General features: G+C 36.3%; 1 protein-coding gene across 3 annotated transcripts in view; it reads left to right on the top strand.

The window, feature by feature from the left end:
- The window catches only part of LOC120624070 (cyclic AMP response element-binding protein A), a 160,041-nt gene that overhangs the window by 124,134 nt on the left and 17,924 nt on the right, over window positions 1-17,983 (top strand). For all 3 annotated transcript variants that reach the window (XM_039890401.1, XM_039890400.1, XM_039890402.1), the window contains exon 2: window positions 4,808-5,006. In XM_039890401.1, the coding sequence (XP_039746335.1) occupies window positions 4,808-5,006 (199 nt within the window). The remainder of the gene's footprint in view (window positions 1-4,807; window positions 5,007-17,983) is intronic.

The following is a 17,983-nucleotide window of genomic DNA, read 5'->3' as shown; positions in this document are numbered from 1 at the left end:
TTTCATTCTTGTATGGTTGCTCATTAAATTTTCATTTTCATAAATATAAGTTTGTGTAATGTATAATTTCAATTATTTAGTATTTATCCACCATATCGGTTTCAATTCCATTGCCAAGCTAGAGCAGAAAATTATCACCATAATCTTACTAAAATGAAGAACCAACCCAAAAGTGTCTTTATCGAGTCTATTTTAAAAAGAAAATAACGCTTTGATGGCATTCTCATGTAATGAAAAGCAGGCGACCAGCAAAAAAATCTTATTTTGTAAAACATAACATAAACCATAAACCTATTAAGAATTGTTTTCGGTGAATCATAGCACATTGGCGAACTCTTACACATCGTTTAGGCATTTAGAGGCGGAGAAAGTTACAATTGAGAGAATTTATACTAATGTTACAGAGCGAATAGTTTTTTGTTTGTTTGTACCAAATAGGCTCCGAAACTACTGCACCGATTTTAACCATTTTTCCTGTAGAAGCTAAGTTCACAGGAAGTAACATGGGCTATAATTTATTTGAAAAAATAATTAAAGATCACAGGCAATTGCAATAATGTAACTAAAATTAGCAAAATGCTGCCCATACAATTCATTATTGGGCGAGCGCTGCAAAAATTGTTCAATTATAGTACATCAAAATTATGTTCTGCATAATTAAAGGCGCCATCTAATTTGGTAATGTGGAAACCGCTTCATACTCGTTATAACCTATAAAAAATCCCTGGGAAAGCTGACGATTCCCCCGTATCGTTCCAAGTACCGTGGATTTGTAAAAACCGTAATAAATGCGGACGAAGACGTGGACAACAACTAGTATTATATAAAAGTCGGTTTCAATTAAATACTAAGTATTAATCGTTCGACTGTGTAATAACATATTTACATAATAATATTATGATTGTGATTGGAATTCACATTGTTAAAGGCGCCTTTTGACTACTCTATGAGGAAGCCAAACAAAAGTATAGGATAATCCCCATGCCGATTGTAATTCAGATTATCGTCACGTTCCTTTGAGTGTGAAAGACGGTGTTTCCCACAAGCGCCGGCCAAGAACGAGGCGTGAACCAAAAGTACAATACCCCCAATCGTACTAGGCAGCGATACACCGAATTTAGTCTTTGGTCTTCATGTGTATAAATATCAACTTTTTGAGGTTCATTAAATTAAATTCGAACGTATGCAGCGTCGAGCATGCCTTGGCTTTATACCGATTTGCTTCAAAAAGGAGGAGCTTATCAATTCGGTTGTTCACATTAATTTTTTGTGTTACCATCATCACATCATCCTATTACCGGATCTCTCAACGTTCTTAGTGCTACTACTACTTAGCGTAGTGATTATGGACAAATCCTTCCGTTGGGCGAGGCCTTTTGTCCAGAAATGGACTATTACAGGCTATTGAAGATAATGATCATAAGTTATTATCTTCCTGCGGATAATATTTTTAGGACTTAACTAATACTTCTAAACGGCAAAACAAATATGGTAGTGGTCGTCCACCTTAGGTGGTATCGAGTGGTTTAACTCATCGTGAAGTCAGCGGGCGTTGCCAGAGGTCGGCGACCGTGTTTGGCGGGCGTGAGCGTTTTATATACTGACTTCTCAATTCGCGCCCACTGCTCAGACTAAAGGGCATGATAGACGGTAAATATTGTCAGAATATCGAAATTCGTAACTCCAAGAGAAGGGCGGCATTTGAAACTATTCATAATAGTGCATATTCTTTCATTAATATGACAAAGAATGAAAAATATCAGAAAATGAGAACGATTTTTCGAATGATATAAACTGGTATCATATAAACTGTAGCAAAACAAACTGTTTTAGAATCGAGATCGACGGTTATATTCAAACTAAACAATTTGTTTAAAAATTAAATACGAAATTAATCCTAACGGATCTACGATGTCTTATATAAGTAGGCCCACATAATGGAGGCGCTTTAAAAAAGTCGTTTTCTAAATAGAGCATGGAAGGCAGTAATTGCAGCTTTCTTCAGGAAAGCTTTAGCTGCGCTTACTGTTTCAAGATATCTGTGATGTTGTTAGGCCAATAAAATTATAACCCTGTCCACTTTACCAAAGGTTAGGTAAGTGGTAAGGTTACACTAGTAGAAAATGCCATTAGGTATTAAATATCGCCTATGTACCTTTTTCTTTTTTATATTAACGATCTATGAGCTACCATTAGCAAACATAGTACAGATATTAATTCCAAAATTAACTCGAGGCATCACCGATAACTATCGCTGAAAAGCCGTCAGAGACGAGCCAACAAGACGAGCTCCTCGCGAGATCTCCGTGTGTCTATTCGTTTAGTCTATGCCCCACTATCCGAGTGGCGTCTATTTACACTCGGCCAAGGAATTATGTGTATAGATAGTGTGGCCAAGGTGAGGGCCGAGCGAATCGGAGTTAGAGACGCGCGAATTAATAGCTCGTGCTGTTGACCTCGTATGTTTTGAAGCGTGCTTGAGATTTTTCTACCGTCATACTAACTTTACTCATACATATGACGGCCGACTGGCGCAGTGGGCAGCGACCCTGCTTTCTGAGTCAAAGGCCGCAGGTTCGATTCCCACAACTGGAAAATGATTGTGTGATGAACATTAATGTTTTTCGGTGTTTATCTGCATATTAAAGTATTTATGTATATTATTCATAAAAATATTCTTCAGTCATCTAGGTACCCATATCACACTACTTTTTTAGGACTAGATGGCGATGTGTGTGTTGTCATAGTATATTTATATTTATTTATTTATATACAAGACAACCTCTTTTGCACAGTATCGTTTCGGTTACGATTCGAGAAACTAAGGCTGAGTTTATAGAAAGAGTTTATGATCTAAAGGGCTATATTAGGGCTTAACAGTATTTTAAAATATGATTTAAAGTATTCAAAATTTATATAATAGTCATTAGACAGCTCTGAAAGCATGTTAGTTGAGACTTTTGGATAAATCATCATCATCATAATAATCGACCAGACGGGTCCAGTCCATCTTGTCGCGTTGACCAAATGTGGATTACTCGGTGCACAAGCCTTTGAAAACGCTATGAAAACTCTTAGGCATGCAGGTTTCCTCACGGTGTTGGCCTTCACGGTCAACGCAAGTGACATGTTAATTCCTTAAATTAAAAACGCACATAACTCCGAAATTTGTGCGTGCCGGGGATTCAACGAGGCCCCTCCGGAAGGGAAGCCGAAGCCTTACCCACTAAGCTATCACTGCTTACCAAGATATGCGTCTGAAGTTCCATGGGTTATTTCACACATTATTTAAGAATGTTTGCTAATCACTCGTCTAATTAAAACTTGATGAACTTCGCATTATGATAAAAGATCTCTTAAAGTAGATTATACTCAACATTCAATTACACTGCAGAATGCTTGAATTTTAGGTGAAATCCACTGTTCGAGATTCCACCTAACATTAAAAGATTTACGAAAGAGATCGAAATCTTGGACTTTAAACAGACACCATTAATTTTGAATATTTTTAAATTAGATTTCCGGAATCTAATGTGAGATGCAACTTACTCCAGAATTAAGAAATGAGACCACATTGCTTTCGAAAAAATTATCCCAAACGGGTTATTGAGAGGTTGCACTTAATTTTGAATATTAGTATCCATCCATCCATCCACACCATACAATATGCAAGCGCTTGCGTACAAATACATTGTGAGACGTCAGTTACTTAATAAATATTTTCTACAACATTTTTAAGTTGGTGCCAAGTTAGATATTCCATTTTATATAGTAGCAAGGATACCAGTAATTAAAATTAGAAAATATTTATTTATTGCTTTTTAGTTCTATTCTCGGTTATTTATGGCCAATAAAATTTTGTTCACGCTTTTTAGTGGGCAATCTCTCATATCTAAGTTATAATAGCCGAATGTCAACTTGTCCCTTACTTTATCCCTACTAATATTATAAATGTCAATGTGAGTTTGTTTGTTACGCTATCAAGCAAAAACTAATTAACCGATCCTCATGAAACTTTGTACACATATTCTTGGAAGTGTTAGAAGTAATATAGGATACTTTTATCCCAAAATTAAGCTCGGTTCCTTTGGGAGAAGGGATGAAAGTGTTTGATGATTTTACACCATAACTCCGACAAATTATAACCGATTTAAATAATTATTTTTGTACTATAGAGGCCCAAACTTTGTGTAGATCAGATGAATGTGGTTGGATATAGAGGACAGAACTCCTCAGCGGACAGCAGCAAACTCCTCATTTAAGGCTGAGCGATATTGAATACTTTACAGCTAGTCTTTTATAAGATATTGCTTTTCCCGAAGTTAGGGCTCAATGCTTGTTAAAAAAAAGGATAGTTAACAAGAGTTGAGCCTCTATCTCGGTTATAGTCACTAACATGATATAATATTAACCAAAAGACATTGCAGCAGCGAGCAGGCCTCTACTTTAGCTTTCATTTTCTGTTCTTTAGGATATATGCATAACACAGTCCTACCCAAAGTCAATGATGAAGTTGAACTATGATTGTAAACCCTTTTTATTACTATTCTGTTTGGCTCGTGCTCTATCATCAAAAAACACTTTTTGATTATAGGGATACTCTTGTTTTTCCTTGTTATATTGAACCCATACCGCCTAATCGGTTTCTACGCGGAGTCGTACCAGCTCGTTTGATCGCTTGGCGGCAAGTCTTCTCGGTAGGGTTGTAACCAGGAATGAACCTGGGTCCTTCCACTAGTAAGACCACAGCGCTATCATTTGTAATTCGTGTTTCGTTCGTATTTACAATATATGTATTTGTTTGCAGGAGATGCAAGATGTCTTAGACGAGGATTCAGAAATGAGCGACTGGCTCATAGAACGCAACTCCAAGCTTGGCGTAATCCTGCACGACAGATTGATGACAGACGCGGCCCTCGGCGCAGCCCCTATCAAGACTGAGCACTCCTACAGTCTACACTCAGATGTTGAATCCGCACCAGCCTCGCCACACACTAAAGTTGACGGTAAGTACCAAATGCCGATCCACCAACCGACTTAACTTTGAACTTGCTTACAATGTTTTTCCTTTTTCTATCCTAAGGTTGCTATTATATCATAACTGATATCTGCTTCTTTTTTTTTTGTTATATTTCTCTTTTATTTCTCATTCCTTGACATGTAGTTATGTAGCAGTGTTGAAAAACATCGTGTCGGGTCTCGCTGGGATTCGAACTATGAACTATGAAAGTGTAGGCGAGGTCCTTATAATCACTTTATCAGCTTCTTATTATGTATCTGTCCTTTGTTGTTTTCTATTACTTGATATTATTGATTCCTTAATAATATTCGATAATAACAAAACTGCTTTCGACGTACCTCATGAAAAAACTTTAAACATTTCAATAAATTACGTCCAGTTTAATCCCTCTTGAATTGGACATTTCGAAAACAGATCTGTTAACTCACCTGTTGAGTCTTATCTTCTAATTAATCTCACTCTATACAAGATAATCAATTCAATGACTCATCAGAAGTTATTATACAGCGTCAAATGTACTAATCAGATCAGTAACCGTATAAATAAATAAGTAACACGTAATTGGAATTGCAATTATTTATTTTATTTATTTTTGCAATAGATTACTTCAATTTACGCGTATAACTCTTGAGGCTAGTGTAGTTTAATCGTGATAGTTAAATCGATTGATTTTATTTGATAAATAAATAAATAAATATACTACGACAATACACACATCGCCATCTAGCCCCAAAGTAAGCTTGTGTTATGGGTACTGAGATAGCTGATGAAATTTTTTTATGAAAATAATACTCATAAATACTTACAATATATAGATAAACACCCATTAATGTTCATCACATAAACTATTTGCGGTTGTGGGAATCGAACCCACGATCTTGGACTCAGAAAGCAGGGTCGCTGCCTACTGCGCCACTCGGCCGTCAAATGCTGTGATGCAAGTCAGTTATTTTTATTTTTATTCCTTACCCCTTATCGATTTCACGGCATGACTAAATCGCTTATAACTACATTAAATAATTTATTTTCATATTGGTACTTTTGCGTAAGCAATCGATTGTGACGTAGGCATATTTAATAAAATTGTAAACAGCCTTGGATCACCCAAAATTCTGACTCTAAAATCTTGGACTTAAGGCTAATTTTTTTTTTTTTTTAATTTAACTCCGCGAAAAGCAGGAGAATCTTTATTGTGTAATTTATAAATTTCTTCAATCCTTATACTCCACACCAAACAGATCTTCGGCCACATTACGCACGTTTCTCTCCGAAACCGGAGCATCCTCAGGAGATGTTGACTTTACAATGAATAACTGTTAACAATTCGCGAAGTATAGCAAACTAAGCTTAATTTTCATAATATATCATGGAACTCCGCAAGCTAACGCCTGTCTATATAATATGGTAACTTAGGGATTTTTCTGAACTTGGTCAATATATACTAACTCTATCGGTTTAGTTATTTATTTATTCCAATACTGATCTGATTAAACCATTTCACACCCCCTTAATTGTATTAAATCAAGTATACTAGCTGCGAAGCTGCAATATAAAGATGCCGAGTCTGCGTGACATGTTGACTTCAAATTGGAATATCCACATTATCATCATCATCCCAACCCCAGGAAGTCTTCGCCGGTTATCTAAGTGTTTCATAGGGATTTCTTAACGCTACAGTTTGTATTCTGCTTATATGTTTATGCTATTTCCACACCTGGGGCACTCCTTCGCTGAGAACCCCAACTTTCCGAGCTATGTGTCGTTAACTCTAGATATTCGATGAATCTCCTCATTACTGAATTAATCATTTTTCAGATTTTAAGTAAGAGATTAAATCCGGGCTTTGAAATGATGCCATTGGATAAACTATTGACGTGCGTTTTGTTGTTTTCAATAAAATTCACTGTACCATACGTGAGTGCGCGCAGATATCGAGTTTACTCAGTATCGATTAAACTTAACACGTCAGTGCAATCACGTTTTGCTTACCGATTGGTTTTTTCGTAGCAAAATGTCGTCGGTTGTTACGTATTTTCGTGTGATATCATACTAGGTATGGTATCTTCCGGGTTCTCTTCCAGTAAAAGATTGTATATGTTAATGTCTATTAAGCGAATAATTAAATATAGAATTTATAAATGATAACGCTGTTTATAATAACGTTAAAGAAAGCTTTATTTTTAAATACAACCATGGTTGTTTTTTAGGTTATTTAGATTTCTTCGACTTCTTATCCCATTAGCTCAACCATAAAAGGTAAACTGTTCAGGTAGCATTGCATGGAGTTTTCAAAAGATGAACAAAGACTAATAAGTTCATATATTATCATACATTAACGCTAACGCCGATATGGTGTTCGTATATCCAAGATTTAAAAAAATAAAGAATCTCACTTATAGACATATACACCTCAAAACATACACCTTGGTTGGACAATTGCGTTAAAATAAATCAGAAGCATACAATTGGCGACTCTATGCTACAAATTTAACACGGGAATCGATCTAGACCAGAAAACGAAAAGTCGTGAGAAATTTAGTCTATTTTTATGTTTCGCTAATTATTAACCTACAAAAAAGTCTACGAGGATGTATATCTAACAATCATAGCTAAGTTTATAACTTCTCTGCTAGAAACCAAAGTGGGTTAAATTTGTATCGCAGTATTAATTATTATTGAAATAAATAGTTTTACCGTCAAGGGTATTTATTTAGCAGTAAAATACTTTTTAATTCATTCTAATAGGACATTTAATTTAGAATTTGCAAGTTTAAAATATTAAAGCACTAGGTGTACCTAAACAATCAGTTATTTTAGAACTACACTTAATTGAAAACGTTCATTTTAAAAACTTTTACTACAACCAAGTATTTTAGTATCTTCTCTCTTGATTTAAAGGACGGAACGAATAGTTTTAGTATTCGTTGTTAGTGATAAAAGCTAAAACCGACGTACACATTCGGTTTACGGTATGCATTCAGCTTTATACCTCCAAAGTGGGTCCTATCCATTTACTGACTCCAATTAACACTGCTTACCCAACGCAATCGACTATTTGCTGCTGCTACTGCCAGACATCTCACAAATAATCTTTAAAAAAAAATAACATACGTGAACAAAGGCACGGGCTACCGGTAGTAGGCAATAAATACGATGAATATTTATTGTGATCTATTCGATGCATTTCCCTACTGAATGAATGATTGAATACAAATTCAAGTAAATAAAAATTTAGCGAAAATTTGGCGGCCTTATAGCGGCGCTACATAGCGATCTCTTCCAGGCAACCAATGGCGTAAAACACAGCTCAAGAAGAGAGGTAGGTGGTGCATATAAATAAACATAAATGTCATGCAAATACATATATGTTTTTATTTATATACCTATCATTTTAATATTTTTTTAGTCAGTGCTAATTTGTAGAGCTTAATGACTTTGGTTTTTGCTGCAACCATTGTAAACTTTATAGCAGGCATTACGATTCCAATGTTATTATGCAGTGTAAATTAATAAAATAATTAATTCGTCATCGGTTGTACTCTGGAGTGGGTACACATACTCGTCTTTTTATCTAAATGGATCTTGAGTACCCATGTTTTAAAACACCTATGAGTATAATTTGGCGGCTCTCAACCGGCTTTGGTGCAAAAAGAGCGCCGGCTTTCAAATGCAATGCGAATAATCTAAACTAATAAGATTATATGCGACCAATTAAGACAAGCGTAGCGAAAGATAAGTGTAGCGAAGCGGTGATAGCCCAGTGGGTAAAACTTCACTTTCGGGGGGGGCGAGTTCGAATCCCAGCACGCAATTCTAACTTTTCTAAGTTATGTTTAAGCAATTAAAATATTACTTGCTTCCAATATATATTGGAACTTCTGTACCGGTATTGACAGACCTCCGGGAGTAATCTGGGCTATTTTTTTATATAAGAAATACAGTGAAGACTCCATCGCCAGTGGCGTGCATAGAGGGTATGCCTAGGGTATGCAGATGATATAAAATTAAGACAATCTCCAGTACGAGTTATAAATACTTGAGGGTAGGCTTTTAATAACTCTTACATACTATCCTTAAGTTTTTTATGACTCGTACCTACTGGAGATTTTCTGAATTTTATGTCATCAGCATACCCTGTGCATACCCTCTATGCACGCCACGGTCCATCGCTAGTACTTTATATGAGAAAATTTAATTAGGTATTGCAGTGTTGGTGCACAACAATAACAGCCGCACAATGACGTTAACGACATCGTGTTTATCTCGTATCAGCACAACTTTCGTGTGAACAAAACACAATGTCGCTCGTGATGCATGCGCTGTCACAGAACATGCAATAGTTCTTAATGGTACAGAGGAGTTTTCACTTCGTTAATCCAACACTGTCTGATTTCCTAACGTTGTACAATGAGCCAAAATCTTAGTCTATAGCCGTTGCCCGCGACTTTATCCTCGTTTATTTTTGCATTTTTAAAATCCCTCAGAAACTTGTTCCGTGATAAGATCTGCCTCCTGTGTCTGGATGCAAACTTTATCTTTGCAAAATTTCACTGGTATTAATACCGCGGATATATATTTTTTAATAACGCGGATAACTTCTATGTGCTGCTATTTCATCAATTCTGTATTCAGTATTTGAATATTTCTGCTGGTTTAGAGGTTGAGTTAAACATAGGTAACAAATAAACAGACAAACATGATTTTTGCATTTAATATGGATTATTACAAACAGTAGAGAAAAGGAAAGATGAAGTCGATAGGCTTGCAAATCCAGATGTGGCCATCCAAGAATAACTTAATTCGTTTACGTCCGTTCCGTAAGAGTTATACAGTGGTGGCAACCATCGTCAGCTCAGCAGCATCCAGCGATGGCTTTCGCACTCAAATACCTAGAAAATATATTAATCAAGACTCCTCCAGCTTTTTAAAGTCCTACTGCTGGAAACAGACCTTTATCATAGATCAATAGACCTACCAAACTGCGACTTTGTGCTCGCAAAAAAAAAAACATGCAGCGGAGCATAGAACCTTCTTTTATTTGTATTCAAACCCACACTAAAAACTAACTGTAACTACCTTATATCATCTCATCATCACACCCCATTGTTTAAAAGCTTTTGGGAAAACATACCAACCGTTAACTAGATAAGATACGATTTTGTGGAACAACGGACACCGAATAAGAAGAATAACGATGAATAACTTTAAGCTTCTGGGTCGCAAGAAAAATATTACCGGAATCATCTAGTTTGGCATCCGGGTCTCTTGTTTTTCGTTATTTATATCGTTTATCGTATCGTTTTTTGATATTTATTTAATCTCCAACAACCTTTGAAACAGAGAGTAAGTTGAGGGTTTGACCCCCTTCCACAACTGGAAAATGTTTGTGTGATGAACATGAGTGTTTTGCAGTGCTGGGTGTTTACCTGTATAATATATTCATAAAAAAATATTCATCAGTTATTTGTACCCATACATACAAGCTATGCTTACGACAAAAGTTAGAGGTGCTGATCTCCTCGGTTCCCCTGAAAGAAAGGTCGAAGTCTTGCCCTCTTGACTGTCACCACTTGAAGCAGTGGTATGTAGTTCGTACATTTACAAAAGCACTGCCTACCCTAGTATTAATATGTAACTCTAATAGTAGTAGGATTTTTGGCGTTCTAAGCAATCTTTCCACTGTATGCATGCCCTGGTAAGAAGCCTAGTGCACGCCACTGACTGAATATAAACTATAAAAATATTGACCACTAGCGGTTTCCGGAGTTCTTCTTCCGTTTTTAATAAGTTTTATTTTTTACAAATGCCCTGGGACCGGTTTGTTTTTCTGGGATAAGATATGTTGCTCTGCGTTCTTGCAACTAAATCTATGGCATAAATCAAGAAGATTGGTTGCTTAGTTAGGGCGTGAAGGAAACACAAAAAAACAAACATACATTCACATTTACGATATCTTTAAGGAAATAAACTATAAAAATATTTGACCCGTTTGTTTTCCTGGTATAAAAAGCACCATATGTTGCTTTCCGTCCTTCCAACTAACTCGTATTATGTCTAAGCTTAGTTAGTGGCGCAAACACACTTTCGGATTTATAATATTAGTAAGGTTGACGAAAATCTACGGCGTTAACCCGGATTGCGCCTCGTACAATTTTTTTTTGTATCCGGTTCTTTTATGTCAGGGAATTCCGTGTATCGATAATATAATCGCTGTGCTGTACTTATTGGATTAAGAAAGTGTATTACGTTAATCAACTATGCAATGATAGCGTTATCGTGAAGCAAATAAACAATGAGACCGACCAAACATTACGTAATCGTATCGCTGCTTTAGCGCCATAATAATACACCTAAAGGGCCCCATTCACCATACATCGCTTCAAAACTGCTGTCGGACGCGGCATCACAGGAGTATTTTAAGTATTTCCGAATGACATATTGGGAAGCCACTTAATAAATTTGATAACTTTAAAAAAAGTTAACATAAGTTTTTATAAGAAAATAATTTTAAAACTTCTTGGGTTTGGCTCCTTTAACATAATTATCTTATATCTTTAAAAGAGGCATTCTTGTTATATAATATATAAATGAAATCTCGTAATCGGCTCCAACGATTTTCATGAAATTTAGTATACAGGGGGTTTCGGGGGCGATAAAATTGATAAAACTAGGATTCATTTATATTGGAATTTCGGAATCATTTATATTGGACATACGACTATTTGTTTAAGTCGACTCATTCGCGGACAAAGTCGCGCACTCGCACACAGCCGCTAGTTATTATTAAGCGTTATATTAAAGTTTGTTTTAACGCCGAGATTGTTACAACGTTTCATTAGCTCTTAGTAAGTTATAAGAGTTATCTTTTTCAAACCAAATAAAAAAAGAACCGTCATACCATTACTATTTTATCATGTAACGTACGTTTAAGCAAATAAATTATAAGATAAAGAATTGTTAAAAAATTGAGTCTTGCTAAGGTCTGTAGACAATGGATATTCAAGCTTGTCCTTACCACTAAGTGCTTTGTGCCCTTCAGTGAAGGAAATGTCCGGATTTAGCTTGCATGACTAGAAAGAATTAACGTAATGGATGAGATCCTACCGGGGCCAGTTGAACTCTGCCTCGTGTTTTTAGACGTACCGGTCTGTACTTGAACTAAAATGTATTTTATCGGCGGTACTCAACAAGAGAGCTATGCTTGGTGTATCTCTACGTGATCAAATCAGAAATAAGAAGATCGGTAGAAGAACCTGAGCTACCGACGTATTCGTAGCTCAACGACCTGCGCAACTTAGTGGCAATGGGCGGAGACATAGCTTGGAGTACAGATGGACGTTGGGGTCCCAAGGTGCTGTAATGTTCGCAGCGGTAAACGCAGCGCTGGTAGCCCCGACGACGTGGACGGATGAGACCAACGGAGCAGTGGCGTGCACATGATTTTTGACCAGGGTATGCATAAAGCAGGTGATGGAAAAATGAAGCACATGGGATGAAATGGAAATTCCCCTCCAATACGACTTATATCAAATAATTTAGGTATGCAGTCCTTTTGTGCATGTATGAAGTGCACGCCACTGCAAGGGAGTCGCAGTCGCAGGAAGCTAAGTTATTTCCTGACTTAAATCCAATTGTATCCAAGTTAGGAAACTGGAAATTTGTAATTGGAGTTATAAGTATGACACATTCCTTGGGTTTAAAAGTACAGACATTTGATGGCTCAATTTGGTTTTCAATTAAAATTCAATGCGCTTCGTGCATTGCGGTTGGGTTCCAAGCATTTCCAAGCTTAGCCTGAGCGCCTACTACCTATCTAGTGACATATTTGAAGGCAATGACTCAGCTTACTTTGCGAGTTTGGTACCAGTTTACTGCATTGTTCTTTGGGAATTTCTCAGTTGGACACTACCTACTACGAAATGCCTAGTGTTACAATAGATAAGATTTTTTAAACGTCCACAAAGGAGCCTGTCAGGAAACTGTGTGTAAAACGAGCATACATATTTTGTCTGGGCTGGTGATACCAGCAAATGTTCATTGCGCATCCCATAAAAGGGAACATATTGCGGAAAACCATACTTCCTCATATTAACGCCTGCTTCTATCCAATGCTTCCCATTACGCAAGTTTTCCACGTGACCTAGACCTCGTGGAATTTACTAGCGGTGTTCTACTTTCTATCACGTGGCTGGCATATTTAGCTTTAGTCTATTATTAGCTTTATACAACGTGTAACCGAATTACAAAATAATGTAGAAGGATACATAATCTATATTCCATAAGAAATCACCCATTATAAATATAAAATCAAAAGAAACATATTTATTTTTCCGTACAAAAGAATTAAAAATATTCCATCCATTTGAATATAAAGGACCGACACGCGCATAGTACCTACGTTACGCGTCGCGTACCTAATAAAGTGGCAGGAGTCACTAGATTTTAATTTTGCATGTCATGCTAACATGACTGTATCTGATTTCTTCCCGTAAAACTATGGCAGGTTTACTCAAAAACAATTAGGTTTTCTGTTTCACAGATAAATAAGTCTCAGAGACACTAAATAATATACCTCTGAAGCCTGTGAAGTATTATTTTGGTTTTCATTTAAACGTTGTTATACATATAGGCACCTACTCATCATCATCATCATCACATCAACCGATAGACGTCCACTGCTGGACATAGGTCTTTTGTAGGGAGTTCCAAGTTCCACGATTCTGAGCCGCTTGGATCCAACCTACCTACTATTAGGTAGGCACCTACTATTTTTTTATATTACTAGCTTTATCCCCGATTTCATTCGCGTGGATATGTTTAACATGGAAAATTTGCGGCTATCTATGTAAAAAATTAAGCACGATAGCCCAGTGGTTAGGCATTCTGTCTCAATTTCGGTGGAGACTAAGTTTGATCTTACTAAAGCAAGTAATTTTATTGCCTAAGACACATTTAACTCTGAAAACTTGAGTTGAGTTCATGCCGGATGAATTCTTTAAGTTTTCAGAGTTAAATGCGTTTTAAGCAATAAAATCACTTGCTTTAGTATTCATGAGAATTCTATTTATTACTTCCATCACTTTCATCATTGCTATAAAATATCATATGCTATGTTTTTACGAAAACAATACACTGCCTTCTATTTTGCTTGATAATAAGTGCACGCATTGTAATCGTGACCACCCATTTTAGTCCGAAAATAATTGATTTGTTATCTATTAACATTATCAAATTGTTACTGCGAAATACTCCGAAACAGATTAAATTTAATTGTTAAAATCGTTTAATTTTCGATCATTCTTATCGTTTTAAAAAGCTTTTTGTTTTACCCGCAATGTCTGTATGCTGGTTAGTTTAAGACAAAACTTGCAACTAAATTTTTAAGCTGATTGTATTGAAATTTAACATGCACGTTTGGGTTGGCATTGATTGCTTAGTTTCATCATCCTGAGAGCAATATGGCGGACTCCTTAAGGAATGGTAACATCAAATAAAAAGATAGATGGATAGAAAGTCTTTATTGCACATACAGAAAATAATACAAATTGAACAAGACAAAAGGTAAATAAAAAGCTATGCTTGTAATTTAAAAATGTATTAAATGTGTATTTAAATCTACAAAAAAAAAAAAAATTTTAACTAAAAATCTGTTAATACCTAGAAAAACAAAGCTTTATTACTCAAATAGTCTTTTATGCTTTTGAATGGAACTTAGCGGTGATAGCCCAGTAGGAGGGAACTCAACTTCACTTTCGAGGAGCACAGATCGAATCCCAGCTCACGCCTTTAGCATTTCTAAGTTATGTGCGTTTTTAGGTAATCAACAATATCACTTGCTTCAACGGTGTAGAAAAACATTGCGAGGAAACCATCATGCCTGAGAGTTCTCCATAATGTTCTCTAAGGTGTGTGGAGTCCACCAATCCGCACTGGGCCAGCATGGTGAACTACAGCCTTAACCCCTTCTCATTCTGGAAGGAGACTATTGGTCTGCTGTGAGCCGGTAATGGGTTGATATGATGATGATGAATGTAATTTAAACATATATTTCACAGCTATTGTAAGATGATCACAAAACTAACAAAGTACATAATATGACAAACAAAAAGACAGAGAACAATCATTAAAATAGGACGAATTATTTACACTACCAAGTAAGCTATCTAAATCAAGATCCCAAAAAGAAAATAAATACTTTATCCATTTACTTCCAATTGTGCGTGATCTAAGATTAATCATCCATAAGAAACAAAGATTTATTGCTGAAACAGTCGGATTGAATCAGTACGACTTAAGCAAAAAAAAGTTGAACATGTTTAGGCTTTTATATAACATTCCCTCCCACTCTATGAATAGTTGTAGCAAGCAAAAGATAGGTACGTGTTTCGTTACAGTTTTTATAGTTAAAAAAGTGAACGATATCTCTTCAAATTCTTAACGCTTTTGCTTTCGTCGAATCGATTTTACTTGAGAATAGGAGAAATCGGAAGAGTTGTTTTACATTCTTTGTATGAGTATAATGTACGCCAAAATTCAAAACTAATCTATGTCAAGCAGACCAATATAAGGCCTTGGAACTTATGGATGGGTCTATACCTTTCGTCCAGAAGGCAGATTCTACAGACAAGAAACAAACGAGAAAAGCAGCTATATTTCTTGTTAGAGATGACCAAACGACGCAGCAGCATTGAGATATTAATAACGCGGTTTATTACGATAAAGATGAACTGGTTACAACTTGCAATGTGCTTTAAGCGGAAAAAAATAAATTATTAATGTCCGAAATAAACGGTTCGTCAGTATTTACCTATCCACTTACAGTTACTTGTCGGCCATTAAAATAATCACGAGCACCTTCATATACCCGTTTTGGTGAAAGGTACCTACTCTCAATAAGGCAACGCTTTTAAATTTTACCTTTTTTATTAAAACTAGTAATATATAACGTAGTGTGTAGTGCAGATTCCACCAATCCGCACTAGGTCAGCGTGGTGAACTGCGGCCTTAACCCCTTCTCATTGTTGGAGGAGACCCGTGCCCTGTTTTGTTAGAATTAATATATAAATAATGTATTTAATGTACTACTAGCGCCATCTCTTGTTTACTATTTTAGTTGTGTTCCTACCCGCATGTGTACTACCTATAAAAAAATAATCATTCTACGCAAAGGCAGTACGTGTTTCATTAGGTTATGGGCCCAGGTTGATATGGTGAATAATATAACTACTACAAACAATGAAATGTCAAAGTCAAAGTCAAAAATATCTTTATTCAAGTAGGCCCATAGGTGGCACTTTTGATGCGTACATAAGAATTACACGGTAGTCAGATGATGGCGATAACCACATTCGTAAACTTAAAACTAAAGCTACGAGGGTTCCAAACGCGTCCCGGTCTAAGAAGAAGCCCACAACAAACTTAGCCGGGTGTTTTTTTTTTTGTTACCACCATCTCACAATGTCATTTTAAATTATTAGAAGAAAACCTGGTTAGAGCAATAATTTACACCCAAGCTTTTTTATCGTTTACGTAGTCCTTTATACTATAATAGGACTTTTCTATAAGCTTACGTTTAATACAAACTTTGAACTTTTTAAGAGACATCTCCAAGATGTAAATTGGTAGTTTATTGTAGAATTGTATGAAATTTCGTTTAAACGAATTATGAATTTTATGTAACCTAGTATATTGCACTGTAAGTTTATTCTTACTTAATAGTTTTATGTAGGTTAATAGTTTTATACTTTATGATTTATAGAAGAGAGACCCCTACACGCAGTTGCAATGGGGGATGACAATCAAAAATTCAAAAATTCAAAATTCAAAATTCATTTATTTCAAGTAGGCCTAATATAAGCACTATTGAAACGTCAAGTCTGTCTGTGTCTAGTGACTGTACCACCGGTTCGGAAGGCAGATTCTATCGAGAAGAAGCCGGCAAGAAACTCAGTTGTTGCTTTTCTTCAACCATCAACATTTACCATCATTTTTTATCTTTTGGAAGATGAAAGCTGTGCTAATTGTTGTCATTAAGAAATTCATCAATTGTATAATAACCTCGCTGTAATAAATGTGTTTTAACACATTCTTTAAACTTATGCATTGGTAGGTCCAAAATTACCTTAGGAATCATATTATAAAAGCGTATACTCAATCCCACAAATGACTTCTGCACCTTTCGCAGACGATATGCAGATGTCACTAATTTTTGATCATTTTCCTACTTCTGAAACGTGTGAAGTATTGACCCAGTTCACTGACCGCATATCGCCGATAAATATATCACAAGCCTGTCACGATCTTAACGAATCTTAATATCTATTTAGTAACAACACCAACCAAGATAAATGGCTATTAGCTGTCTATTAACTATTATTTTAACTGCCTCATTGGTCTAGTAGTTAACATGTTTGACTGTGGATCACGAGTGTCAAGGTTCTTCTTACCCCTTGCGTGAGACTCATCATTTACCATCAGGTTTGCAGTCGAGGGTTGAAGTGGATTAAAAAAAATGGTACATGGTCTCAGATGATGCAGTCTTAGATGGTAAAAGGTTAATAATATGGCGTTTTATTAGACACATACCCTAATCGGTTTATACGCGACATCGTACCGGAACGCTAAATTACTTAGCACGTCTTTGTCGGTCGGCTGGTTGCCACGGCCGAACCCTCCGACCAGACCGAGAAAACTAAGAAATTATAAATTCCCAAATTCCCTGCCGGATTAGAACCCGGGACCTCTCACTTGAACCACAGTGCTCACCGATGCGTCAGGAAGGTCGCTCGATTCCTTCGAGTCAAAAATTGATCCATATTGACTTCTGATACAACGTATTACAACAAACTGTAGGGATAATTGTCAGTACCTGCCCGGAGTTCGAAAATTCGCGGTGTAAACCCCCTTGCCATATAGATGTACCTATACTCAGATGTAGGTACCTATAAGCGGTGACAGCGCAGT

This window comes from Pararge aegeria, chromosome 5 (genome assembly GCF_905163445.1).
Source record: "Pararge aegeria chromosome 5, ilParAegt1.1, whole genome shotgun sequence".
Classification (NCBI taxonomy): Eukaryota; Metazoa; Arthropoda; class Insecta; order Lepidoptera; family Nymphalidae; genus Pararge; species Pararge aegeria.
The sequence above is the reverse complement of the archived record's forward strand: the minus strand, read 5'-3'. Positions and strand labels throughout refer to the sequence as shown.